The sequence below is a fragment of the Aulonocara sp. 'chitande type north' Nkhata Bay genome, linkage group LG6 (assembly GCF_057382095.1).
Source record: "Aulonocara sp. 'chitande type north' Nkhata Bay isolate Kocher_YH1m ecotype deep benthic linkage group LG6, A_spYH_male_GT1.1, whole genome shotgun sequence".
NCBI lineage: Eukaryota > Metazoa > Chordata > Actinopteri > Cichliformes > Cichlidae > Aulonocara > Aulonocara sp. 'chitande type north' Nkhata Bay.
Genome location: NC_141349.1, coordinates 4132866 through 4159192, shown reverse-complemented (window position 1 = coordinate 4159192; position 26327 = coordinate 4132866). Strand labels below are relative to the sequence as shown.

General features: G+C 39.2%; 2 protein-coding genes across 3 annotated transcripts; both read right to left on the bottom strand.

Moving 5' to 3' along the window:
• Nucleotides 1–340: 340 nt before the first annotated feature.
• Nucleotides 341–17669, bottom strand: xpo1a (exportin 1 (CRM1 homolog, yeast) a). 2 transcript variants are annotated; one of them, XM_086294670.1, is made up of 25 exons: nt 17073–17669; nt 16398–16530; nt 16142–16243; nt 13962–14034; nt 13783–13844; nt 12804–12848; nt 12528–12709; nt 11886–11934; nt 11674–11793; nt 10887–11015; nt 9450–9608; nt 6965–7147; nt 6560–6698; nt 6016–6197; nt 5727–5883; nt 5403–5566; nt 5073–5207; nt 4778–4961; nt 4365–4471; nt 3358–3552; nt 3084–3252; nt 2417–2551; nt 2092–2251; nt 1498–1594; nt 341–1194 (listed from the first exon to the last, which is right to left on the bottom strand). In XM_086294670.1, exons 2-25 carry the CDS (start codon nt 16521–16523, stop codon nt 1048–1050), a joined length of 3201 nt encoding a protein of 1066 aa, XP_086150796.1. In that variant the 5' UTR covers nt 16524–16530; nt 17073–17669; the 3' UTR covers nt 341–1047. The 2 variants fall into 2 exon arrangements, with proteins under 2 accessions (XP_086150796.1, XP_086150797.1); XM_086294671.1 differs by lacking the exon at nt 17073–17669 and adding an exon at nt 16834–17019.
• Nucleotides 17670–17989: 320 nt separating this feature from the next.
• Nucleotides 17990–26289, bottom strand: fam161a (FAM161 centrosomal protein A). The gene is made up of 7 exons (XM_086294663.1): nt 25574–26289; nt 23656–23924; nt 21995–23224; nt 21589–21756; nt 21289–21388; nt 19039–19178; nt 17990–18944 (listed from the first exon to the last, which is right to left on the bottom strand). Exons 1-7 carry the CDS (start codon nt 25727–25729, stop codon nt 18662–18664), a joined length of 2346 nt encoding a protein of 781 aa, XP_086150789.1. The 5' UTR covers nt 25730–26289; the 3' UTR covers nt 17990–18661.
• Between the last annotated feature and the right edge of the window lie 38 nt (nt 26290–26327).

Below are 26327 nucleotides of genomic sequence, written 5' to 3'. Positions count from 1 at the left end.
ATACTCAATTAAAAAGTGGTCATTTTTTGCGCAGGGTATATCACAGAAATCAAGTATAATTTATCCATTTTAAAATGTATAACAAAACTTGTTATTACTCCTTCTGTAGTATCAAAGAAGTGCTATATTTGGATAAATGTGCAAGTTGATTTAGTTCAACATCTCCAATGTTTCATATATGCGTGCTGCAAATAACTGACTGGGGCACCACAGTGGCTTTTTAAGTGTAGTGATTATTCACTTAAAAACTGCATCTCATCTGACCTATCAGTAGCACCTGAAGCTTATCTATTTTAGGTCCTTAAGGTTAGGCTTACAGAAAGAAGAGAATCATACAGAATGTTTTGTAAAAATAGCCAACTTTATATTTTCAGAGTACTAAGACAGCTTTACAAACAGGATGATATGCACGCACTCATCCAAAAGCAGAGGAACCGAAGCCCTGAATTTATCAGAAAGCCAAAACAAAAGAAAAGAAACAAAACAACCACACTCAAAAACCAAAACAACAAACACAGGAAGCAAAGGAGTACAAATGGACCCCTTGAACATCACATTCGTTCTGCACAGTGCACATGGCACTTGTGAAACTGGAGCAATCTGTCACATAACCATTGCAAGTGTTTCAACATTATATATATATTACATATTAACAAGTGGGAAGGAAGTTGAAATAAGCATGTAGTAGGTTAAAAAATAACCATTACTTCTTACAACTTCATGCAGGTTTAAATGAATGCATGGCCAAACAAAGCTTTGACAGCAAGAAGGTAACAAAAGATGGCATGTTACATAAACAATGTATATAAAAGAAGCTGGTGGTGGGGAGGAATCTGTGCCAGAATTGGGGGTAGTAATAAGGGGCGATTCTCATTTACATATTGACAGAATTTGGTCGACATACAACCGAGTGCCAGGTCCCCCTCTCCAATTCTCTTCAACACACACTTGCACACAACCACACTTGGAAGGAAAACAACAGGAAATGTCTTTGCTCCCTGTTGAACTTTCTCCCTTCAGAGTTGGTCCGTAGGGGCTATGGTCACTTTAGTCGCACATCTCCTCTGGCAACTCATGGGGGTTGAGGATGCCGGGCACAGACATCTGGAGCTTGTGTTTTTCTTCCTGGGCTTGGCGCAGAGCTGTCTCTCTCTCCTCCAGGAAGAGGTCTGACGTGTCCTCACCAGCAAACTCCTGCAAGACCACACAAGTGGACGGTTTGGAAATTTGGATTCATTTGGGTGTGTTGTGCTCCTTAAACCACACAGTTTCAACACCAGTGCTTTTAAATTCAACTCTTCTACTCTTAAATTCTATTCTTCTACTAAGAAGCAGGTGTTTGCAGTGTTTTCATTGATGAATAATATCTTTATGCTCATGTAAATTTGAGCACAAAGGTTGGCATACTTTGGATCCAAGCTAAGAATCATTGCTCATTGACTTTTGTGTTGGCAAAGTCAATTTCTAGCTGACAAGTTTTTTTGGCCATTTTCTCACCTTGATCTGCACAAGGAAGTCCCTTAGGTGCTCCTTAAAGGCTGGGATATCCTGATTGAGGCTGAATAGACCCGTCACAAACACCTTCACCTGGGCACTGTAGATAAAACATTCAATGAGCCTCAAGTCTGGAAAGTACAACTTGTAAAACTGTGGTCAAAAATAACATCTGTTGTAATTCTGCAACAGTTTAATTTTTTGGCCTCATATTCAAGAAAAAAAGCGCCTTTCAAAACACTCAAGGACACTTTACAGAACAAATAAGACAAGCATAAAAACAGGAAATGAACACAATAATAAAACAAAGCAACTAAAAGTCCTGCCCCCCACGGTAATACAATGAAATGAAGGAACAGAAAGAAGAAGAGAAGAGGAGGATCTGAGGCACCGGGATGGGATCTGTACCATGTCAGAGAGTTATGGTGGGGGGAGAGAGAATGAATAGCCTTAAATGTGTGGAGGAGTATTTTGAAATTAATACGGAGTTGAACCGGGAAGCAGTGAAGCTGCTTCAGGATAGGTGTGATGGTGAGTAGAGGGAGTCCTAGTAATAATACGGGCAGCAGAGTTCAAAGCAAGGTTCAGCTGACTTACTCTTGGAGGTGGGGGAAGGCTGTCTTGAGCAGGTTGGCGATGTACTCCTGGACATGTCCCTGATTGTTGGCTGGGCTTGCAGCACTCAGAGCAACACTAACTTTCCCCTCTTCCACCAGGTTAAACATATACGCCAAGATGGTGGCATGCATCGTTAATCCTAGAGAAAGGGCAGAACAACACGCTGGTTATTTAGTTACTGGCTGGTCTTATAAAAAAACTGGCTCCTGACTACACTGAAAATGGAGTGCTGCATCATTATTGTATAAAGGTCAAACTGAGAAGCCTTTATAATTGTGTGATGATACATTCATAATCTCTTTACCTGCAGTGTGAGATGTATCCGTGACCACAGAAAAGATGTGCTGCAGAATGTCACAGAAGTACGTCTGGTAGAAGCTCTGCGCTGCTGCTTCCTCTGCAGAAACATTCTGCAGGAGAGTATATAGGATCTGCAAGCCTGCAAAAGAGGATGCGACATCCTTTAGATCAGCAGAGATTTGAGAAGAATCTGCACTACATACACGTAAGGTCAGTTTCAAATTTTGCATATTACTTGATATTGTATTGTGTGGTATATTACTTTTATTTTGAACTGTTGTGCTCCATATTTCTATTCCAGCACTGCACTAGAATAAAAACACTAACTGTGCATCATATCTTCAGCTGTTCAATATTTTTATCCCATCCTTACTTATCTTATACGTAGTCTCACTTCATTTGTTGAAAAAGTTTAGATTCTCTCTCTTTTAAGCATTTTTATACCTATTGGCTGCCTCTTGTTAAACCCCCCCCCCCCCAAAAAAAAACCAAAAAAAACTAAACTAAACAGGAACAGCTTGTGAACAGTTTATGGCTCATATGATCAGTCTCAGAGCTGATCACATTAGGGATACCCGATCTCAACATCACATCGAATCAAAAGCAGAAAAAAAGCATCTCCCTCTGTGTTGTCTGAACAATCTAACAGGGTTAGTGCTTTCAGTTCAGACCTGTGTCAGCCACATTTCTCATCGTATGCTTAAAAGCCCAGATGATGGAGTCCAGGATCAGTTTGAACTGAGCTGGGGCAATAGATAGGAAGGCTGGGAAGCACTGGGAGGTGGCAGCCTGAAGGAGGTAGAAGAAATGGGTTCTGTGTTCTGGAAATTCTTCAAAGTCCTACAGGCATAAATGGAAAACAAGGAGTTAAGAAGGGTTATAAACTGTTCAACTTTAAATTTTTATTCTATTCTATCAGATACAGTTAAATCAACTCAGTTAAACCTTGTTTATCATGTTCAGAGTGCACTCGAAGACAGCGTCAAAGATCATGGGAATTTCTCCGGTGATATGGACTCCCAACTTGTTCACAATGGTTGCCATGGTGCTGAGGACCTCAGGCTCCCGGGCAGCTGGAACATTCCTCTGGTAGTCTATGAGCACAGCTTCCAGCAGGGGAGGCACAAAGTTCTCTGCCACCTGAACCAAAGGAACGGCAGCAATTATGATGGGTGTTTCACACCCTCATATTTTATTAATCCTTTATTTATCCAGGTAAAAAATCTCATTGAGATTAAAAATCTCATTTCCAAGAGAGACCTGGCATCATGGCAACAAAAGTCACATACCACATAGGTATATAACATTTAAAACAAATACAATATCCCATACAAACATGTGTAAAATATACAATAACAGATCAAATTAAAAGTACATTAAAAACAATCACACTGAGTAAAAGAGCTGTTCTCTCGTTCCTTTAAGACAGATATTAAAAGATTTTGAATAACTCTTTAGTATAACACACCATTAACTACTGGAGCCTTAAAAATATAATTAGAAGGTGAAAACTGACAACTCCTTTTACAATAATTTACTACATTTACAGACATTTGACTTTAACCATGACAGATTTTAGTTAAGCGTTTCATTAACACAATTTTAACATTATTAATTTGCACTCTAGCTTCAAAATAATAATAGTGCCCATTTTCCAGAGACAGTGAAGGTTTGAAAGAACATGCTTTGGTCATACTTAGGGTTATAGCAGGGAAAAAAATCTAATTTAAGCTTCTCATTGTTTCTGAGGGGAAAAGAAACCCATGCTTACATGCAAAGCAGTTATTACAATTTTCAGTTTGTTACCTGCAGCATTTATTTCTTCATTGCTAAATAAATGCAGGAGGGGTTTTATATGAATTACTGCTCGAAACAGAAGTCTCCATAAACACAGATTTGAATCTGTTTCATTAGAGAACAGACTAGAGGAAACAAAACAAGGCCAGGCTCACCATCTGAGGGTCATTGGAGCGACTGACCCAGCCAGAGATTAATTTTAGCGTCTCTCTCTTTACGGTCCTCATACTCCTAATCAGAGGCTGCTTAGTCACCATCTCACCTGTACAAACGAGAAAAACCAACAAGTTTAAGTGGCTGACGTCTCCAATGAGCACATACTGAGGATGAATAAACTTTCAAGGGTTTCATCAAAAAAACTTGGCAGTAAGTTTTTGCACATTATTTTTTTGGTCAAAATTATTACTGTGATTTACTGGTTATATTGTCACAACAGTGATGCTGTGTGCTTGAATTCCCATTTCTTTACTACTGTAGGTTTTATGTGGTAAGCAGTCTAACAGTACTTTATTGATAAGGCTCAAACATTAGTCTGGTTAATAAATTGAGGGAGAGCCCATAAACTTACCATTGCTTTGGACGGCTGAGGAAATGTTTTCACTTAGACATTTGTAGACGTTGAGCATGTCCAGGTAGATGCGTCCTAGCTGGACAACAAAGGGATGGCCAACAGCTTTGCAGGCTCTGACGTTTGTCTTGAGGATGCTGCCCAGCTGACGCACCGTCTCTGCATCCTTCAGGATATCCACATTCTGTAGCACAAGTCCATGTTAAAGATTAAGCACACACTAACAAAACAGAAGTGGGCTGCAGGCTGCCTTATTGACAATGTAACAGCACTGGCACATTACATGGTTTCTCACCTTAGTGGCTTGCTGGATGATGCTGTCCCACACCTGATTAGGCAGCAGCATGTATTTCTCTATCAGAAGCTCTTGAACAGCCTGGTCTGTCTGAGCTCCAATCATGTAGCCCACTGCCTCATAAAATGTATGAACCTGCAGGAATGGGACTGGGCTTAATTCTAACATAGACCTTTGTCAACATGTAGGTTTGGAACTTAGCAAACGAAAAGTTCTACTGCAAAACACAATTTCCATCCCGTGAAAGTCTGACAGACGCACTTAAACCTATTTAACAGCAGAACTATAACAAAACCACGTGAATAAGTCCAGACACTGGGCAGGGCTCACCTGCTGAGGCTGCAGGTCACAAATGATGGTGTTGATGTTGTTCAGAATCTCATCTATAAAGGGCATCACCTCTCCCACCTGAACCTGCACAAAATGACGGCGGCACTTTTGGGCTATCTTGATGAAAGTATCACATGCCATGTCCTGAACGCCATCATGTGTCTCTGTGCGAGGAAAAAGAGAATAAGCCGAACAAAATCACAATAAGCCTTATTCATTGACAGCAGCCAATGAGATTTAGTGTAACAATGCTTTGCATCGTTTCAACATTCTCCTAACACCAAGCATCAGAAAAACACAAAAATTCAGCACAAAATATCTCACCATGCATAAACTCAAACAGCTTGTTGACGACCGTCTTGAGGAACTTCCAGTGGGCTCGCAGGAAGCGAGGATACTGACCCACGATATACATGATGTTTGATGCTATTATGGCCTTGTTGTCTTTGCCTCTTTTCTGCTCACACAAGCCAAGCAGGTCCTGCGATTGTAACACACCTAATCAATTTATATTGTTTGGTGTTACAGAGACTGACAAAATCTAAACATATTTTTCAGCCATACTGATGCCATACTGTGTTAATGACATGTGCTACAACAATGTATGTTTCACCTTGATGACAGTCACAAGGAACCTCTTTTCATCCTCCTCATGCATCGCTCCGCTGATGGAACCAATGGCCCAGCACAGCATGTTCAGGTTTCTCCACGACCACTCGGTGCCATTCACCTGGTTGTGAAGCTTCTCTGTCATGATGCGTTCAGTATCAGCATAGTCCAGATGAGTCAGATACACTGTGCACAAAGAGAGAGTTACTTAATACAAAGTGCCAATATAACCAGTAAGTGCTGCTGACCACACCATTTTAATAACAAGATGCCAGATCTTTTAATAAACCCATTTTTGGTTTTCATAAATTTAAAGAAAAAAAATTAATCCTCTTTGAGACCCCACAGGAGCAGCATACATTACTGAAGCATAAAATTACAACTGAAAGGTCTTAAATGTTGAATAACAGCCTGGTACATACAGGACGTAACTTGACAGTGAGAAAAACCCCTGAAAACTGCACAATTAAAATATTTTATAAATATAAATAAGTAATATTATAAATATAATATTTTATAGTTAGTCACAAAGACCGTTAACAACTTACCAAGAGTCTCTCTCATGTTCTTGTAAAGGTTGATTGCATCTGTGTCCTTCATAAACTCCCTGACCACTTCGCCCTGATCGTTCTCCACCACGAGCACTTCCTCTGGTTTGGCCATACGGCTCACCATCAGTAGACGCACCTGAAAGAAGACAGGGATATAGAGAGTCAGTTAGACACATCAGTTTTGTAAGAACAGTGTAAAAAATGCAATTATTTTGTTTTAGATGTTTGCAAGCATTTTATGCCATTTAAAAAAAAACATGACCAATAAATAATCATAACAATATGATTGTAATGCTGTTCAATATAATCATAAGTTGCATTTGGGACAAGAGTGTGACCTCTTAATCCACTGACATTTTGAGGATACAATCTCTGTGTGTGCGTGCGTAATAGCAGCCCAACCTGGGAGAGCACAGGTAGGTAAAGGTGTCTGCGTGGTGGGACATCAGAGAGCAGTGGAGTGCTGGAAGTGGAGAAGGGACTCTCTCTGTAGAGTTCAGCTGCCAGGTGGTTCCAGTATTCCAAACAGATCTTAAAGATCTCCGTCTCCTCCACTTCTGACACCAGCAGCATGTAGTGCAGCGCCTGCAGACAGGACAAAGTGTGGTGAGGCTGGACAACTTTAAATGTTTCAAGTCAACTGATGAAACAAAGGGATGTATGTCATTATTCAAATTTCTATTCTTTTTTTAACGTGGGGGTTATTATGTCATGACTCTTCTGGTCAGTCACAGACTAGTTAAATTATCCTGTTGTAGGTAAAATGTGGTGGTCATCCACAATTACATAACAATGGGTTCTCCAACATCAGACGAAAATAAAGAACCAGCCAGTCAAGAATCACAGCTCTCACAGATGAGAAGCTCAAAAGAAGCTGAAAGAAGAAAATCAGCTGTCAAAGAAAAGATTCTGGCATCTTCATGGACTCACTGGAAAAAGTCTGACTGAAACAAAACACTTTACAGTGGTTTTATAAATGTTGATTTCTTGTGTGTAAAAGTAAGTGATAAGGATTCCATTTCTTGGAATCAACATAATCTCAGGTGCATTTATGAAGATGTTTCCTATCCTTAAAATCTTTGTGCTTCAGAACAGATATAGGACAACTAGGTCTTCTCAGGTCAGTTATTCGTTCAGTATGGATGTACTCAGTGCTTTAGTACTGACATTTGCAAGACAGAAAACTTTTATAACACGATCAGATGCAATACACTTCTTTATAGTGAGCTTTTTAAAGTCAAAAGATCTCAGGATATTCCTCACTTTCTTTAACCAAATGTGGGACATAGTATGCCCTGAATTTGTTGGTTTCAAGCATAATCAAGTAGTCTTCATTGGCTGTCCTATAAATATAGTATGAAGATAATATAATGGTACAGTTTGTAATTTAAATAATCTCCCTTTTACTTTTTAAGCAACTTCCTGATTTCCTGGTCCACTTGTCCTTAGCGTTTTATATTTCATAAAACAAACAGATAAGTTATGTTTACATAATCAAAATTAATGAGCCTTTTTATGGTTAAATTGCAGTACAGATTACTGATATTTCCTGTGCTACTCTCATTCTTCACAGTTCCCAGAACAATTAACTATCTATACTTATTTAAGTGGAAAAGAGAAAGGTCGACCATCCCAGTGTAATTGCTTCAAAATGTATACCATTGCAAAAGTGTAATAAGTAGGGATGGGTACCGGTATCGGCACCGGTTCTGACATAAACGGTAGTAACCAGACCAAAAAGCAGCGCACATTTCGGTGCTTTATTTTCCTGAGCTGTGATACACTTCTAGCCAATCGGTTTACGTTTCCGAGGATAGTAGGCGGGCCCAGGTACGTACGTTCTGTTAGAGCAGAGCTACAGATTAAAATGCCCAAAGCGAAGCGGTCAAAAGTCTGGCTGTACTTCACAGCAAAATATGGAAACTCAGCAGCAACAAGTGCTTTAAGCTGATACTGTGATACTGTCAAAGGAGGTAACACCTCAAATCCGATGAAACACCTGGCGACGCATAATGTTTTTTTTTTTAAAGCCGAAAAATGCGGCGTATTTGACAGCTTGCTGCGAGACCTCACACCGAGCACATCTACTGCGGGTGTGGTGCCTGTTATCGGACCCAGAGTTAGCAACATCCCCAAAAACACGAAGAGGAGAGTCCTGGCCCCTAGCCCTGCCAGTGTAGCAGAAATGATGAGGATGATGATGCAGCAGCAGCCGTTCTTCTCTGCGTGAGTAGCTTAATGTTGCACGTGTATAATTTACGTTGAGTAGGCTAACCACGTTATTACATTAATGCATGTAAGGTGAACTAGCAAACATCATCATAGCTACATGCGGCTGTCTTCTTGTTTGATGGCAGAGTCTCCCTTCACCCTGGCCAAAAAGGCTAAAATGACCAAAGAAAAAGTGGAAAACAGTTAAACATGAGAGGTTTTTGGACAAAGTTTGTGTTTTTTTCCATTGTTTAAGCACTGCTTCCAGCCAAGAGTGATACCATATATGCCCCATAGCTGCAGAAAAGGCTAACATTGTTATCTTTTTACAAAAAAAAAAACAAACAGCTGAACATGAGAGGTTTTTGGACCAATTTTGTGTTCTCCATTCTTTAAGCACCGGTTTGAGCACCGGCACCGTTTCAAAAGTACCGGTTTGGCACCGGTATCGGATAAAACCTAAACGATACCCATCCCTAGTAATAAGGACAAAATGCATGAGGAGAAAAAGAAAATCTGGCAGTCACCTGATACAGAAAGGGATGCTAATATAGACAAAATGACTGTAAGCCACAACATGAGAGTTCAGGGTCCACATGAAAAAAGAAACAAACAAACAAACAAAAAGAAAAACAGTGAAAATGTTCTCGTTTGTGTTGCTGTGTTGTCCGCCTACCTCCATGAGTGTCTCGCGTAGGTTGGGCCTTTTCTCAATGAGCTGGCCATGTTCTTTGAGGAAAGTGCAGAGGAACAAGCTCAGATTCTGAATAAAGTTTTGTTCGTCATCCTTCCCATTGGCGTACGCCACTCTGATGTTTGTGTTTAAAGGCAGCATCTGGCCAAACAGCAAAAAAAAAAAAAAAAAGAGAGAGATTACTGCAAAGCCTTATAATTATTAATTTATCTTCAAAGCTTTCATTGAATCCATTTGGGGTTTTGTTTGTGGACATTGCATTTGCTGTAATCAAGTTTTATCTTATACTCAACTATGAGACCACTCAAGATTCAACTTTAATCTAAAACTAGAATATAAACCACAAAGTTATACCAGAAACACTGCCTGTTAAGGAATACTGGGTGATAACGTTTAGTATAATTTCATTTAAGGAATGTTTTAATGAATATCATGTAAAGTAAGGACCAGGTTTACTTATAACTTTAGAAATGTAAAATTTTCTGGTAACTAAAGAAACCCTGATCTTATATTCATTACATTTTATAATCTTCTGTTCAGATAATTTGTCAGGCCACAGCTACGCAGAAAACTTCTCCATCTCATGCACTAGCATCATTTTGTTCTTAGATAGTCAGAGTGGAGCCTGAAGTACTAAAGTACATAGAAAAGTACTTAGTACAGAGACTCTGGAGAGAATAAACGATGACTTATCAAGTAAGAGTTTAAATGTTTGATAAAGTACAGTTTACCTATTGATAGACACTGATGTACAACATAAAATGGGCTACAACGAAACAGTTCTACAGTACAAATAAAGCCTATGACCTGACTTGCTATAGCACCATATGTCAGTCTGCTCAATGTTACAGACGACATAATATTCTTGTGTGTGAAACACAGCTGTGATTATTACATGATTCATTCAGAAAAGCCTGAGCTCATGCAATGGTCTCAGAAAGGATTAAACTCTTCACTTTAGCCTAAGGCACTCTGTACAAGCACATTCACAATACACAGCACAGTGAAAGTAGTTGGTTTTAAGGTGACTAAAAACTCTGTATTTTAATTTGTGAACAGAAAGTACTAAACTATCCACTGCTTCCTCTCATGCTTTGTGTATTTGGGCAGTTTTTGAAACTTATCTGCTGTTGTAAACAGAGCACCTCAGCAAAACTGTTGAATTCACACATACACACACTGAAAAACATTTATGCCCATTTCTGAATGGACTAAGGAAAATTTCTTACTTAATCTACATTTATTTTGGGTCTTTCTTTTACTGAGAGACTGACAGCCTGTGCTGCCTGTTGAGCTTTTGTGGAGGTGGAAGGTTGGAGATTTGTGTGTAATAACTCAAACGGTATTTCTAAGCACGTTGTAACACTGAGTGCAATTAATGCAAGAGGCACTCAATACTAATTGGGTCTGAGTGCATACCTGTTTGAGCTGGGACATGGTGAGGGTAAAGAGGTTGACAAACTGCTCCTCATACTGGTTCACGCTCACACCAGCGATCTCAGTCAGACATTTCAGAGTCACATTGCGAAACATGGGTACGTTCAAGAACTGAAAAAGAAAACACAGCAGGTCAGTGCTGACATGTCTATTTTTCTTGCTCCTATAATTTGTGATGAAGGAATGCATTTCTTACATGCATACAAGTTAGCTGGTTAACAGCCTTGACTCAACAACTATGATAGTGACAGACTCACATTTAGTCAGCTCAGGGCTCACAAAAATCGCTAGCCCCGGGACGTCGGGCTAGCGAGTTTTGTGAGCCCTGCAGCTGTAACCAGTTCAGATCAATTTGACGATTTTATGATCATTATCTAGCACCAACTGCTTTATATGCATGTAATAAATGACTGATTCCTGACCAAACCAATGACACAACGAGTTCTGGATTAATGGCGATATTTCCACAATATTGTTATGCATCTTTAGGATGAACCACCATAGCTCAGACGGTGGGATCCCTTTGAACTGATAAAGTTGTCAAAATTTAAGGTTAAAACCTTTTCGAAGTTTCTACTTGTAATTGATTCCATGTGCAAATCTGAGCATTTGTTCTTAGACACTTTGCGTGACAACATTAATTTAACTGGCCTTACCATGCCATGTCAGTGTTTTTCAGTATAACCAGACTCACAGACATACTGTATCACGCTGTATTAGAGTTAATTATTTCAAGTTTTATTTAATGAAAGAGTATCATCTGGTTTACCTTGTAGACCAACGTGCTGATGAGTTTCGTCTCAAAGATGTAACCTAAAGGAATCCAATTCAAAAAGCGGAGTAAAGTCTCCAGGGTAGCGTGGACCAGTGGGGCATTTTGGGAATTTTCCTATGGAGAAGAATTATACACATCAAATTGAGGTATTGAGACTTGCACAAAATGTTTTGAAAACAACTGCGAAAAAAAATTGTTTGTCTTACCATTACAAACTGGCACAGCTGGAATATTTGGGAGAACTCATTGCACATGCTGACAGGGAAAAGAGAGCGGAGTGTAAGTACTCATCATCTGGATTTTTTTTTTTGTTTTTTTTTAAAGCTCTCACCCTTTTCCCCCAAGTCTAGCGGAGTCTACCGTGGCACCCAATGAGCCAAATGACCAACAATCTGGCTTTGCGTTGACCAGATTAACAAATGGTAGTAAATTTTACATACTGCTGCTAAAACCAATTAAAGTGGAGTCTCACTCAGGATGTCAGAGTTCACAATCTTCCCAGCCTTCTTCTGGGATAATTGCTACATTTTGTTAACAAAAGGTGCAATCTTACATCTACACAGCTTTTTTGGGGGAATCATCAGTATACAAATGCATACAAATTACAATATAACCTGCAGGTTTTGGAATGCAGTATGACTGATCGAAATATGCAATGGAAACGCGAGAATGCACAACGTCAAAAAAAATATGATATCTCTAACTGTGCCTGATTGGACTGAAAATAAAAGACTCAAAATCAACAATGAACCAATATTTCTCCTTCTTTCAGTATTCAGTACTCAAATGTAAGACCTGACGTCCACTATTTGCTCGACATAAGTTATACAGTATATCAGATCAGTTACCTGTCTTTGAGATGCTTGGCCTTCACCTGGGTCATCTGGCCACTGGAGAAGTCAAACACCTCTTCACTGAGCAGTTTGAGGATGATCATGTTGTTCTGACAGAGGCTCTCACTGGTCCGACTTGCACCCACAATATCACTTATAAAAGTGGGCCAGTGTTTGGGCCATTCCTGCTTCAGGATCTAAAAGTCCAGAAATAGAGCTCATCATCAGCATCATTGCTTTATGTCAAACAATAATAATGTACACTATATCAAACATTAAATGCCTATTTACCTGTACAAGGATCATGTTGAGTTTTGAAATGTATACCCCCTCTTTCTGCAAATAAACATAAAAAAGGTTACATGTTATGTTAGCTGTTAACTATTAGCAACTACCCAATAGCCACATTAGCCATTTTTAATCAGTCACGTATCAGCTAGCAGACTATGGTTAGAAAAAAGATTAATAAATGGTGCAGGGCTGACTGGGTCATGGATAGAATATTGAGCAGTAACAGACTGGATTATGGACACATGGGAAACTAGATGGGTTGCTGGCTGTGCAGAGCAGCAGGGGAACAGTAGCTGAACAGTGGAGAGAATGTGACAAACTACTCTGAGCAAATTTTGGAGGTGAAGTGAAGAGCTGCAGAGTGAGGCAGGACAGAGTGAACACTGGATGAGCAAGAGGTTGCAGATCCGGTGAAGAGAAGGCAGATGTGTACAAGATGATATACTTTTCTGCTTTTGGAATAATTTATCCATGTGTTAATTATGCATTTCTTATTTTGTTGTTGCCAGCCATAACTTCAGTTTTGAAGTGCAACCAATCAGTGAGTGATTGGTTCAATCTGCTTCACAGTGAACACTCTTGGTTTTTTATCGTTTTTATATTAGCATAAATACATTATTATTTGTAGTTTTTCTATAATCCTCTTTGTCTTCAATGATTAAAAAAATATATCTTGATATGTTAGGTATTCTGCAGTTGTACCCTTTATCTATTGATATGTTTTAAAATATATTTTAACTTCAGTCTATAATGAAATCTAAATCATTTGTAAAATTAATACATCAAGTTTTTCAAGAAATGATGTCTTTGCCATTACTTCTGTTGTTGCACAATGTGGTCAAACTTCCCTGTGGTATCAAAAATTGTGTCAAGTATTCTCCTGAACATCAGAACAGAGTTTGAAATTCTAATATCGGGACAACCCTATTACAATGACACGAGTATGTTTAAGTGCACCATATCACACAGGACACCTTACCTCCATGTTCGCAGGATCAGAAGAAGTCTTGATAATCAGTCCAACAACATACTTCTTGATTCCTGAAAACACAGACATGTGTTGTTCAGAGAAAACTGATTACACCTTTCAGACAAATAACATATCTGAGGAAGAAAACACACAGATATCCTGATTAATGTCATTAGGGTGATTTTTACCTTCACACTGATTTCTTGGAAGAATCTTCCAGCGTGTTTTGATGACTGTCTCCAGAATCTGAAGAGCATAATACTATTTGGGAGGGGAAAAAAGAAAAAAGAAAAGAAAAGATGAGTTAGAGCTCTGAAAAAGACTCAATCCTTTCATCACGATTTACAAGCAAAAACAAGAGCTAACCTCAGGAGAGTCTTTGCACTGTCATGTCTCCACGGTGACCCCATGTGGACAGCTTTGTGCAGCCCAAAATTGATGACCCATGGTCTTTAGACATTGATATTACTGGGGCTGTCAACGAATATTCTAAATTCAATTATGTAATGGAATTCACAAAGTAATTAGACATTTAATTGTGCAAATTATTTGACTGTGGAAGGAGAACCCAGCAATGGCTGCGAAGGTGCAGCTCTGGCTGCGGCAGAGTTTAGATACACAGCTACTGGTGCGAGTGAGAAGTGACCTAATGTAATTAGTAAACGTAAGTGGATAAATATCAGCTACCAAAGATAAACACTATTAAGTCATAATATGCTTAATAGAAAAACCTTTAGCTTAAATGAATCTTTCAAGATATTTATATGGGTGTATTAACATAGTTATCAGTAACAGGCTAAGGCCTAATTTAGACTTTTTCGGTGCATCCTACAACATAACCTACATAAGTGGCCAATTGTGCATGGTATAATATGTGTTAATTATCATATGGTTATATCCTGCTGTTTTATATATGGTGCTAGTAGATAAAAACAAAAAGCTGGGATTTCCCCCCTCATCATTTTAAAGTCCTTATTGATGCTTTGATTATTAATCCATATATTGAGATGATGACTGCTCTCTCATTGATAAACTCAAAAACTGCAGTGAAGAAGTTCAAAGGAATTCACATGATGAATCAAAGGTACTGAACAGGCCTTTCACAATAGCTGTGGGCTGCAACTTGTAGTTACATCTTTAGGGAGATGCATTTCAGGTTACACTGTAAAGTTTAAGAGATATTTGTGCTCATGACAGACTTCCCACTTAAGCTTTAATCCCCAGTTAGTTTAGATGTAGTAGTTTGTTTTTAAAATACACAAAGTTAGCTCAAACTTGGTTTTACCTTTAATTTTTTGAAAAGCACCATGTGGTAATGACTGCAGAGAATTCACAAGCTAATTCTGCAGCAGTGACTTTACACCCACAGTCTTCAGGGAAATTTCTGATTTTGGTCAACTGATTGCAAAACAGTGGAACCTTAAATTTGCTGACTGATTTGGCTATTGAGAAAAGCTTCAGGCAGCACTGGTCCCTGATGGTTTGATTATGTCCTGTTATTTGTTCAAAAAGATCATTGCTGTTCAGCACATTGAATGCTTATTCTATATAACTTATAACTAATCATTTTATTCGGTTATTTTGTAATGTGCATTTATGTAACTTTCTGTTTAAATACATATACCAGAATATGTCTCTCACTGTACTACTTTGCCTTTTTCTGAGTGTGCAATATTCAAATAGTTGGAAAGTGTGTCTCTCTCTTTTTTCTTTTAAAGCAATAATCATACATGACCTTTGGTCAGTGTTGACAGGTAAAAAACTAATTGTAGACTTCAGCCACATATTTAGTCACTGTTCTTACACAAAATATATACAAGTGTGGAATTGGCATTGTTATAATAATTGAACTGTTATAAATGGACACATTAACCTTCAACACTTGCACCTCTCAAGCCCTACGAGTTAAGCATTTAACTCTCTTGCAACAGCAGCTGTGTGTACCTTAGACCAAAGACAAATAAGTGTGCATACTAAGCACAGTCTCAGAGCCATTATATACACAAATGGAGACAGTAGCAATGCCAAAAGAAGCCCAAAACAAACATTCTGACAGCACTGACAACTGAAGATAGCATCACAAGAGTCTTTAAATCCGTGATCTAGTAAAAAAAGGCACAGCATGTAAGGCTGTCAAAAACTACTTATTTAAAGATAGTGAAGCATGACCCATTGACTGTACAAGATATCCAGTAAACACTAGGTCAATCATAATGATTTCTCACACCTCACCTCCCTGAAAGCCTAAGCCTTATGTGGATAAAGCAATAAGCTTCAGCTCACATTAATACACTGGTCTTCAACAGTGTAATAATGTAGCTCGTCTAAGGCCCTAGCATTCCTTAATACATGCTTGTTATGCTCACACCTTAGTTTTCATGTTCTGAGAGAACTCCAGGATGGTGTCGACTCTCGTCCAAGCATCAGGGTGGTCCTTCAAGTTTGTGAGCACTTCCTGGGCTACTCGTTGCTAGAAAAGAGCAACATAGTAGCAGTGGGTTTAGAGCAACTTAAAGTATACTTCAATTTAACATACATGTATTTGCTACAAGACAAGCTCCCAAACCCATTAGGGACTTGAAAGTAGCACTGCTTTGACTGAAGGTGAAACACATAAAACACACCTGGGATCCAATGTCATGATACATGGAGTTGACAACATTGTCCAACAGATTTATGTCCAATTTCTGGCTGAAGTCCAGCAGCTGTCTGGCTGGGTGATCTGCCAACATTGTCATTTCTGCTGGCATAGAGATTCTGACAGGGGAAACGAAGCAACAGAAACCTTAACCCCAACTTTTCTTTGGGGGAAAAGTAACAAAAGAACTACCAAACACAAAAGAACCGCATCTGTGATTAAAATTTGCAGTACAAGTGCTAAAAACTAAGCCTTTTAGTGTTGAAAATTTACACTGTAAATACTAACACATACTAGATAAGTGGAACGTAAAAAAAATGGAATCGACAACCGATATTCTGGAGAAATAAATAAGTCAGAAACAGGTTATTCCGGTTTGGCCAGCCCCTCGTGGTAAAGTTATGACAGTCACTGAAACAAACCATAAACTGGCGAAACACGAAACAGCGCCGCCAACCCGCAAATACAGCATTCAACACACGTCCACTCAGATCCGTTTGCCACTATTGGGCGCAATTAAAGGTACCAGTTTACCAAGTACAATAACTTGTAAGACGTCTGAGTTCTATAACCGGTCATCATTACCAATGGTGGTTAGTTTCAAAACCGATACACCCTGACGTTAGTCTTAATAAGTTAATGGTGATCAGACGCGACTTACCTGATAGTTGGTGTCCGCTCGTCGAAAACTACTGATGGTTTTAATAATGTGAAACCGCTAAATACAATACAAACTAATTCGCAGCTTTATCTCATGGCACACGTTTACGTTACGCTGCCCTTAAAAGTCGTTAGCCAAAAGCTAATAGTAGCTTTCCTCGATTACACCAACAGTCGTAATTTAAAAATGCTGTCAAGCTGGATATTCATCGATTTTTTTTAGCGATATATTAAAGAATATCCGACGTTTCTTGTCTTTAGCCACTCTGAAACATAATTGGTAGGCTACCAGTTACATCCGACCAGGCTAATAGCAACTTAGCGTGCTAATGGAAAAGTCAATGATTTAGGTCCGCTGGCTAATGTAACATCAAGCTAAGCTAACACCAGAGTTTCACGTAGTCAGACTTGGAGTCGTATTCCGGGTCACAAAGTAAAAATAATCTCGTTTTATTTCTGGTTCTGTTCGCACACACTGTTGGGAAGCAAAGATGTTTAAGTGCGTGCAAGTGTGCTCTTCCTCTAAGCTCACGCTTCCAACCACGGACCGGTTAAAACCGGTTGAGACCGGGATATTCATTCTCGGTGTTTCGACCCGCCGAGCGCCGCGTAAAATTTGGACTAAGCACCCGCCTACTGAGCATCTAATTGGTTCAGCCATTGATTTCGTCACGCTTTATCATGGGCTGTTTGAAGCTGTCAATCTGGCTCATCTCCCTCCCCCTGTTTATCTTCCACTCTGACCTCTGCCTAAGGCCCAAAGCAACAAATACTGAATTACTTAAATGCTTAACCAAATTACACCATTTTTAGTTCTTAAATGAGTGGCTTTTTTTCTACACGAGTCGTCATGATATAACCGAGGCCATGTGTCCAGGAATGCCAGTCAATGAAATATTTCACATAACTAGAAATCTTTTATTCTAAGCCAATACAAAAAAGGACAGCTATCGATTAAGTATTTATATATAACACATTTTGACGTGCTAAAAGAAAACATGCACATTTAACAATTAAATAATATAACTATCTGAGAATATACTCCAAACATTCAAGTTACATTTTGCTGTTTCTTTATTAAGTTTATTTTCAGTGATAGTTTGATTTAGTTGAATTTAGACACTGCTTAAAAAGTGGGAAAATGTTAAGAACTAAAGCAGTACATCACAACAAAAAATATGAACTATTAGTACTAATTCAGGACACATTCTGATCATGGAGTGCTAGAAAAGACCAGTGAAACACAAGGTTCTCCTAACAGGGCAAGTCAAAGTGTGTGTTGTGACAATGGCTTGTGGCTGTGTCTGAAGTTACTTCCTCAAGCATGAAATTTGTGTTACTGTTATGCTTTCTAGTAAGTAAAATAAAGTCGTTATCTTAAATGTATGGTAATGAAATCACATAATGCAATCATTCACATCTGTCACAGCCATGACACAAAAATGATAGAAAACTAGAAAAAATAGTGAGTTTCAAGGGATGAAACAAGACAGCTCAAGCTTGAAAGTCCTATAATAAAGAAACATTAACCTTTCACAATTTGGTCAGATTTCTCTCTCAGAGAAAGAACACATGATGACATTTAAAATATCAGTCCTCTGCCTCCTGCTCCTTAGTGTCAGCAGCATGTTCACTGTCTTCTGAGTAATTCTCGTGATCGTCTGAGTATTGGTAACTTTCATCAGAATAATGGCAATCATCCCCAAGACAATCCTTCTCTGTGTGGTGACTGTCTTGGTAATTAGACGAGACCTCGTCGCTTTCCTCGTCTGCTCTTCCTCCCTCCTTCTCGGCTGGATCATCCACATCATCATCCAGGAAGACTTTCCTATAGTGAACTGGTTCATAACCCAGGTCTGCTTCCTCAAGGTCACTAATTATTAAAAGAACATAATGAGTAGTGTACCGACTACTTATTAACAGATAGAATACTGAGTTTAGTAAGTTTGTAAGCGTCACAGATTTACCTCTGCTTGCTCTCGCTGGATGGAGATAATTTGGGTGAAGATCCTAATTTGCCTGCTTTACTGCTGATAAACTCCTCTGTCACGTCACATCCATGCAGGGTGTTGGTGTAGTGTTTATCTGCAGCCTGTTTGGCATTCCTCTGTTACAGCAGGACAAATTCAAACTATTAGAATAATTAAAGATGTACTGTAAAGAAGGAATATGTTCTACTTAAAGAACATATTCCATTTAATTACTTAAGAAGTAGTAAAGAAAGTAATATAAGTTAATGGCAGTCACAATTTTTATAAATATCATAAAATCATGATAAATTATGATATTTATGATATAACTCGGTAATAAGCAATAGTCATATGAACAAAAAATATATGATCATGAAAATATGGTGATGGAATAGGATGATGAACAGGTTGTTTGAGATAGAAATTCAAACTGTGGAATAATTCATATTTTTGTGCTGCTGTCATTTTAAACAAAAAGTTTACTTTTTTGACAAGAAATGCCACCTTGGCAGGACCCTGTTTTTGGGTACTTGTGTATGTGTGTGTGTTAAAATGTGTTAAACCAGGCCGGGTTTAACCTGATTGCTGTGAAACAGCTGTTTCACCCTCATTCAACCCCAGCGACTTTGAGTGACCAGAAGTTCTCGCCTGCCTGACTTTCACCTACCGGAAATAGCCCCCTGACTGTAACCCCTAGCCATGATCTTGAACTTCTCCCAGACCCATCAATAAAGTCATTTCAGAGAGGCAGGCTCTCGCTTCAGCCACTAAGAGACTGTGGGACAGTTTTGATCTGAATTTATGGCCTTCTGACGAGTTAAGTACGCAGAGTTTTTGAAATCAACCAAGACAGCTTTGCAGACTTTGCAGAAATACACAAGTCCTTACCAGCTGCTCCACAACTCAGTCTTGCTGGTCCCCTCACCACATTCAGGCGTATTCCCACTTACAACATTGCTCTTTCAGATTTTTTTTAATAAAATGCCAAAGAGCCATTTTTAACCTCCAGTAAAGAAGACTTTGCATTCATTTGGTCCCCAAATAAGGGTCCAATGTGGCATTTTTGGTCAAAAAAGTAAACCTTTTGGTTTAAAATGATAGCAGCACAAAAATATAAATTATTCCACAGGTTGAATTTCTATCCTAACCTCCTAAGACCCGAACTCTTCCACGGCATGCATTTTTGATTTCTCTTTGATATTTGGGCTGATTGGGACCCAATGAATGTAAAAACAAAGAATGACCAGATTTTTTTTTTTACCTGATTTTTGTTTCTAAGAAAAATGAGAACCACATATGAGGATATTTGTTTAAAATTTCGATAGAACAGTAGCAGTATAATGTCCTCGTAAGTGGATATCAGGCCCTTGTAGAGCAAAATTGAGTATTTTGGTCTAAATAACCCAAAATGTGATGTCCACATATGTGGACGCAGGTCCTAGGAGGTTAAACAGCTTATTCATCATCCTATTCCATCACCATATTTTCATGATCATACATTTTTTGTTCATATGATTATTGATTATTACCGAGTTATGAAATATTATAATTTTATTATAGTCATAAAAATGATGACTGCCATTAATTTTTATTACTTCTTTTATTACTTCCTAACTCATAAATCGTGGACGTAATTCACTGATTTGACATAGGGTACCATAACCAGCAAAGAGAGGGGGAGAGAGAGAGAAAGTATCATAGTGATTGTCATAGTGTGATATTATTTTGTTGTTGGATACAATGTTTGTGTAATTATCAGTAGAATGAAGGAGTGAGGAGAATAGAGGGAGGGAGAGAGAGAGAGCGAGCGAGAGGACACACGGATTGTACAAGAGTGTGATAAGATAAGATAAGATAAGATAAGATAAGATAAGATAAGATAAGATAAGATAAAGACTTCATTTATTCAAAGGGAAATTCTTTTGTGAAGTTAGCTGGAAAAACAATAGTTATATTTCACCAAAAAGTTGAAATGCATTTAATGGATGCTTTGTGTGCTTTCCAGCAAGAAAAGATTTCTGCTAACATTTTACACATGAATATTTACTGCTTGGCTTCTTTGTAATTGTTCTTTCATCAAATTTAAAGCTATTTCGTTCTAATTTCCCTCACATTTTTAAATCTTTAGAGGCACATATATATCGTCATGATAAAACCCAAATGGTGTAGTAAAAGATGAAAGACAGCAGGTTTGTCATGCAGGTGATGATGTGATATGATGTGGCTATGTAGTGGTTACACAATCACCTGTGCAACTTGCTCCAACAACAGTGGCCTTCCCTTCACTCTCTCCTGCATTTCTTTGATCTCCTGCTTGTATTCCTTCCTGCGCTGAAGATCCTGTTTCCTATAAACATAAGAGTGCAGTGGATCATCTTTCTCATTAAAGAACATGGAAAAAGAAAAAAAGTGCATTTCCTTACTTTAAGACAAATATAAAACTCAACTTGAATGTACTGCATGGCCATAGGAACTTGCAACCAAGCGTTTCTTGCAAAAACCTGCTCAGCAAAGCTTAGAGTGAAAGTAGCGCTGTTTTCAGCATACCTGAACTCTTTGAGCTTGTTTGGATGGGTCTGTGAAAGAGCTAGGTGGGGGTCATTGGCCTGGGCACGTTTCAGAACTAGCCCCTGCAGCCTCTTCTCCCTTTGCATCTGCCTTTCCCTCCACCGCTCCTCCTCCTCCTCAGCCTTCTTCCTCTGCTGCAGCACCTTCCTATTCAGGTAGAAAATTTGGTCATGGATGTAGGAATGTTTACAGGTAGTGCAGGTAATTAAGCTTATGGGTGCAAAAACAAGCTATATAAGTGTATTTGGTTATAAGGGTTGCAGGGGAAGCTGGGAGGAGGCCTTCTTTTTAATCACGGAAGACAGCTGGTGAGGACTTTGTCTAAATGGGACAATTCACTGTCTCTACTAAAATGATGGAAGTTTTTGGTGCCCTAAGGTGGTACCTCACGGCCTCATGGCGCTTTTTTGTGGCATCTGTGACTTTGGCAGGGAGGACCTCCAGGCTACCTGAGAGGGATGAACAGAGGCTTGAGTTTGGCGTCCGGGTTGGCCCAGGGCTGATGTATGGCCAGCGCAGTGTTCGAGGGCTACTCTGCTCCTTCTCGATATCAGTCAGGATCCGTTCCCGGTGTGAGGAAATCTGTGATGTCCTCAGCTCAAATGGTTCACACGCAGTCGCAGGCTTTATCTCTTTTCGTTTCTCCAGATGCTTCTGGAAGCGCCTATAACTGGCATTGAAATCTGGTACCTCTTTGTTTATCTGCGGCCTGTGTGAAAAGCCATCATCCCCCCCGACTCCAGCTTTGACATCTTTGCGATTCTTCCGTTCACTGAGCCGTCGTTTGAGCATGCTCGGAGGCATGGAAGCATTGTGAAGCATCTCCTCAGCCCTCATCTGTATCTTGATAGACCGATACAGCTGCTCCTCTTTCATCTGCTCCCCTGATGCTGCTATGTAGACAGACTTTGGCACAGGCTTGGCCTTGAAGGGTTTCACTTTCTCCTGATCAGATGGTTGCAGGTGACGTAGTTGTCTCTGCTCCTTCTTCAGCCGCTCCCGCTCCAGGAAGCTGAATGGCTTCTGTATGGTCCGGAGATGCTGCTCTTCTCGCTCTCGCATGGCTCGCCGTCGTTCCTCGTTGCGCTCTTGTAGCTCATCATAAAGTGGCAGGTGAATGTGTGCAGGTACGGGGCTGGCACGGAACTTCCTCTGACACTCTGTCAGTTCTTCCAGTTGCCGTCGCAGCTCTATGTTTTCCAGTTCAATCTCTGAGCGTGTCTTTATGCCTCGCTTTCGCTGCTCAGCCTCACGTAGTGTCATCTGGAAAGGTTTTGGGACAGTTACTCTATCTTTCCGGTGCTCCCGCTCTCTATCTTTATTCCTCTGTTTCTTGTGCCCTGTTCTCTTTTGTGGTTTATTTTGGTCACTTGTTAGACTGCGCAGCGAAGCAGAGGACAGGTGGGCATGATAGGGGGACAGCTTAAAGTCCTTCCACATATTCTTGATGTGCTCTTTGGGGGAAAACAGTATGCCTTTTTCAACATTGTTGCTGGCAGTTTGATCTTCATCTGAGGAGTCTGAATGCCCAGAGACCCATCTGAGTTCAACAGCAGAGTGAGACTTCCTCAAATGACAGTGTGAAGCTGTAGCAGTAGCATGAACCCACGGCAGTCTAAAAAAAAAAAAATAGAAGAAGAAAAAACAAACTTGAACAAAAGTCATCAATAATAATACCAATTATTCAATTTATTAGTTTTGTTTAAGAAAATGCTGTGAAAAATGTCATTCACAATTTCTCAAAGCTTATTTTGTCCAGTCAGCAGCCCAGAATCTAAACAAATAAATTCCAACTATATAAAAGCCTCATAAAATTCTTAAAATTGTCAAAAGTGTCAATATCACTGGTTTATTGTTGGATACAAAAGTTGTGTGCTTTTCTCTAATCAGAAAAGGACTATGGTCACAGGTTCACATTTGCATAGCTTCACTATATGTTTTATGGGGTTTTTGTCTGTTTAGTGTTGTTCCAAAAATTCTTTACATACAGAAAGACAATGAACAAGTGTTTAGTTCCTTACATAATATTGAACAAAATCCACCCACCTCTGCCTTCCATCCATCACTGTCATATCTAATGGCTCCATGGACTTGAGCTGCAGCTTTTGGCGATACATGCTCTCCAGCTCTGCCATGGTGTGCAGGTGGGCCTTCTTCAGTTCCTCCAGCTTGCTGTAGTACTCCTCATTGGAGAAGAAGATTTGACTGAGGTCGAGGCGATCTCCTGCTGCTCTATAATTGTTTATCATGAAAGGGCCTCCTGTCCCAGCGTAGTCCTCATCACAGTAATCAGAGCCTGAGTCCTCATACTCCATCTGAAATAGTCACAACAATCTCATACTGCAATCAGCAGCCATTTTATATCTAAATATAATAAGTGACCAAAATACACTGCACTTATACACTGCCCTGCGACAGACTGGTGACCCGTCCAGGGTGTACCACGCCTCTCGCCCTATGGCAACATGGATAGGCTCCAGCCTCCCTGCAACCTTGCATAGGTGGAGGAAGATGGATGGATATGCTGTTCCAGTGTTGGATGCTTATGTTAAATATGATCAAAGTTAATAATGAGTCATAATAACAATAAAGAGGTCAGGTAATGTACAAGTAACCTCTGTGAGCCACATGAGATGTTTCCATTCTCGTTTTGTTTTTGGCTCTGTGTGTCAGTGATAGGGGATATCCTTATCTCACCAACACTTTTACTGTGGGTTCAGATGCTTCTTCCAGCTGCTGTTTATCTCTTCAATTTGCAAACGGCAGCAAATCATGAGAAGGTTTGCTGGCTTATTAGGGAGAGGAGCTAAAACAGCTTGTTTCAGACAGAGGATGGACTGAGGGGCTGTATCAAGTCCCAGTATAAGATGAATAGGTAATATCTGAGTGTGAATCATGCAAAGCTATTCTAGAAGAGTCCAAGAGGCAAAATACAGAGGTGGAAATGACCAGAATAGGTCATCATTAGATAACTTTTTGAACAATATATGTTTGGATTCAGTATATTAAATGTTGCATGGAATAAATATACGAATTGTGAAGCTGTCACGTTCATCCATTTCATGTTCCTACATCTTCAAACATAATGGCTTAACCACCACTCATTGAGCACTCCTCCAGGACTAAGCCTATTATGCTGTCACAGCAGCGACACTGACCATATGTTGAGGCACGACAGGCAGACACACAATTTACATCAGGTGTCTGCCTTCACAACTTTTTACTAAATTATCAAGATCCTTGATGGAAGAACAGCAGAAGATGAGTGATTTTAGGATTATACACTAAATGTGACATCTGATAATGTGGCTGAGATGGAAGTCCACAAATAGTATGCTAAACAAATTAAACAGATCAAATCCCTTCCACCACACAGGCTGACCTTAAACTGTCAACGGCCTGTTGGAACCAGATCAGAAACAGTGTGTGGCTTACTTCACAAAGTAAAGTCTGGATAATAATGGAGAAAAAAAACTTTAAATACAAATAGCCGATTCTACTCTGTTCAGACAGACAGTTTAAACTTAATATTTAAAATACAATGTCTCAAATTGTAATATGTCAAAGATCCCAGTAACAATAAATGTAAAGGTCTGTATAGAATGACCGGGGGTCTATCTATGTTAAATTACTATTACTAAATTATTATTATTATTAAAAATAAATTTTAACAATTGTCGGAACAATAAATTACTTTTTTTGCAGGATTAAAGTATTTACAGTGACTTAGTCTGCAATTTTTTCTCCAGCATGTAAGTAATGCACTTTCTGTGTGGATTTTCCTCCACCATTGAGGAAAAGGAAACATCTAAATTAACTATCTGTAAATTAACCAGAAAGCTACGGTTCATGTCAGTAAAAGGGGGCTGGCAGGCTGATTATTAGGGGATTTTTAAACAAAAGGCAGGTGTTGTAATTGATAATCGGAATCTGTACACAACAATTAAAACTCAGTAAAAATGACCTCTTTCTCGTAATCCCGGTTGTCGACGTGACCTGTAACCATGCACGGCAGGACTCTCTCGCGTTCATACGAAGCTAACGGCGCTTTGGTGTGCGGGTCTACCGGCGTTTTCAAACATGAAGTAACCAAAACGTTTTTCCGGTGAGCATTTGCCATGTTTTTGTAAATGTTGCTTTTTATTTATTTATTTTTTTAAGTTGCGTCACAAAATCACTTGTAGTAAGAGTACTCAGTCGAGATAACAAGCTCGCTCTCTATCCACATGCAGGTAGCAAGTGAAGCCCTTAGCAACAGAGAAGCTTGGTTGGGAGGGAAGTGACGGAGAGTGGCAGGAAATGAAAAGCCTTGGGCTCCATACAAATTAAAAGCACCAGAATTTGTGAAACGAATAGTTGAACAAAAAAAATAATGTTGCAATTGCCTTAATGTATTGATTAATACTATGACATAAGTTATGGATGTGGAAAAATTAATCCTCCAGAAGTACCCTTACTCACAAAATTGCAGTACCCCAAAATAAATTTTAAGTCTAAAGATATGGTTAAATCTTAAGTACTTTGCATCTGTGATGCAGATTACTTATACAAATTAGCTAGAACAATACATGATTATTTTTGAGACTTATGTTCTTGTCTGCTTTGCGTGATGGATATTTAAAAATAATTCCTTTTATTTGATTCAGTGGTGAAATTTAGCAGTTATTGTTATTCTTAACTGTAATCTTCAGTGTGCAAGTTTGCTACTTAGACATATG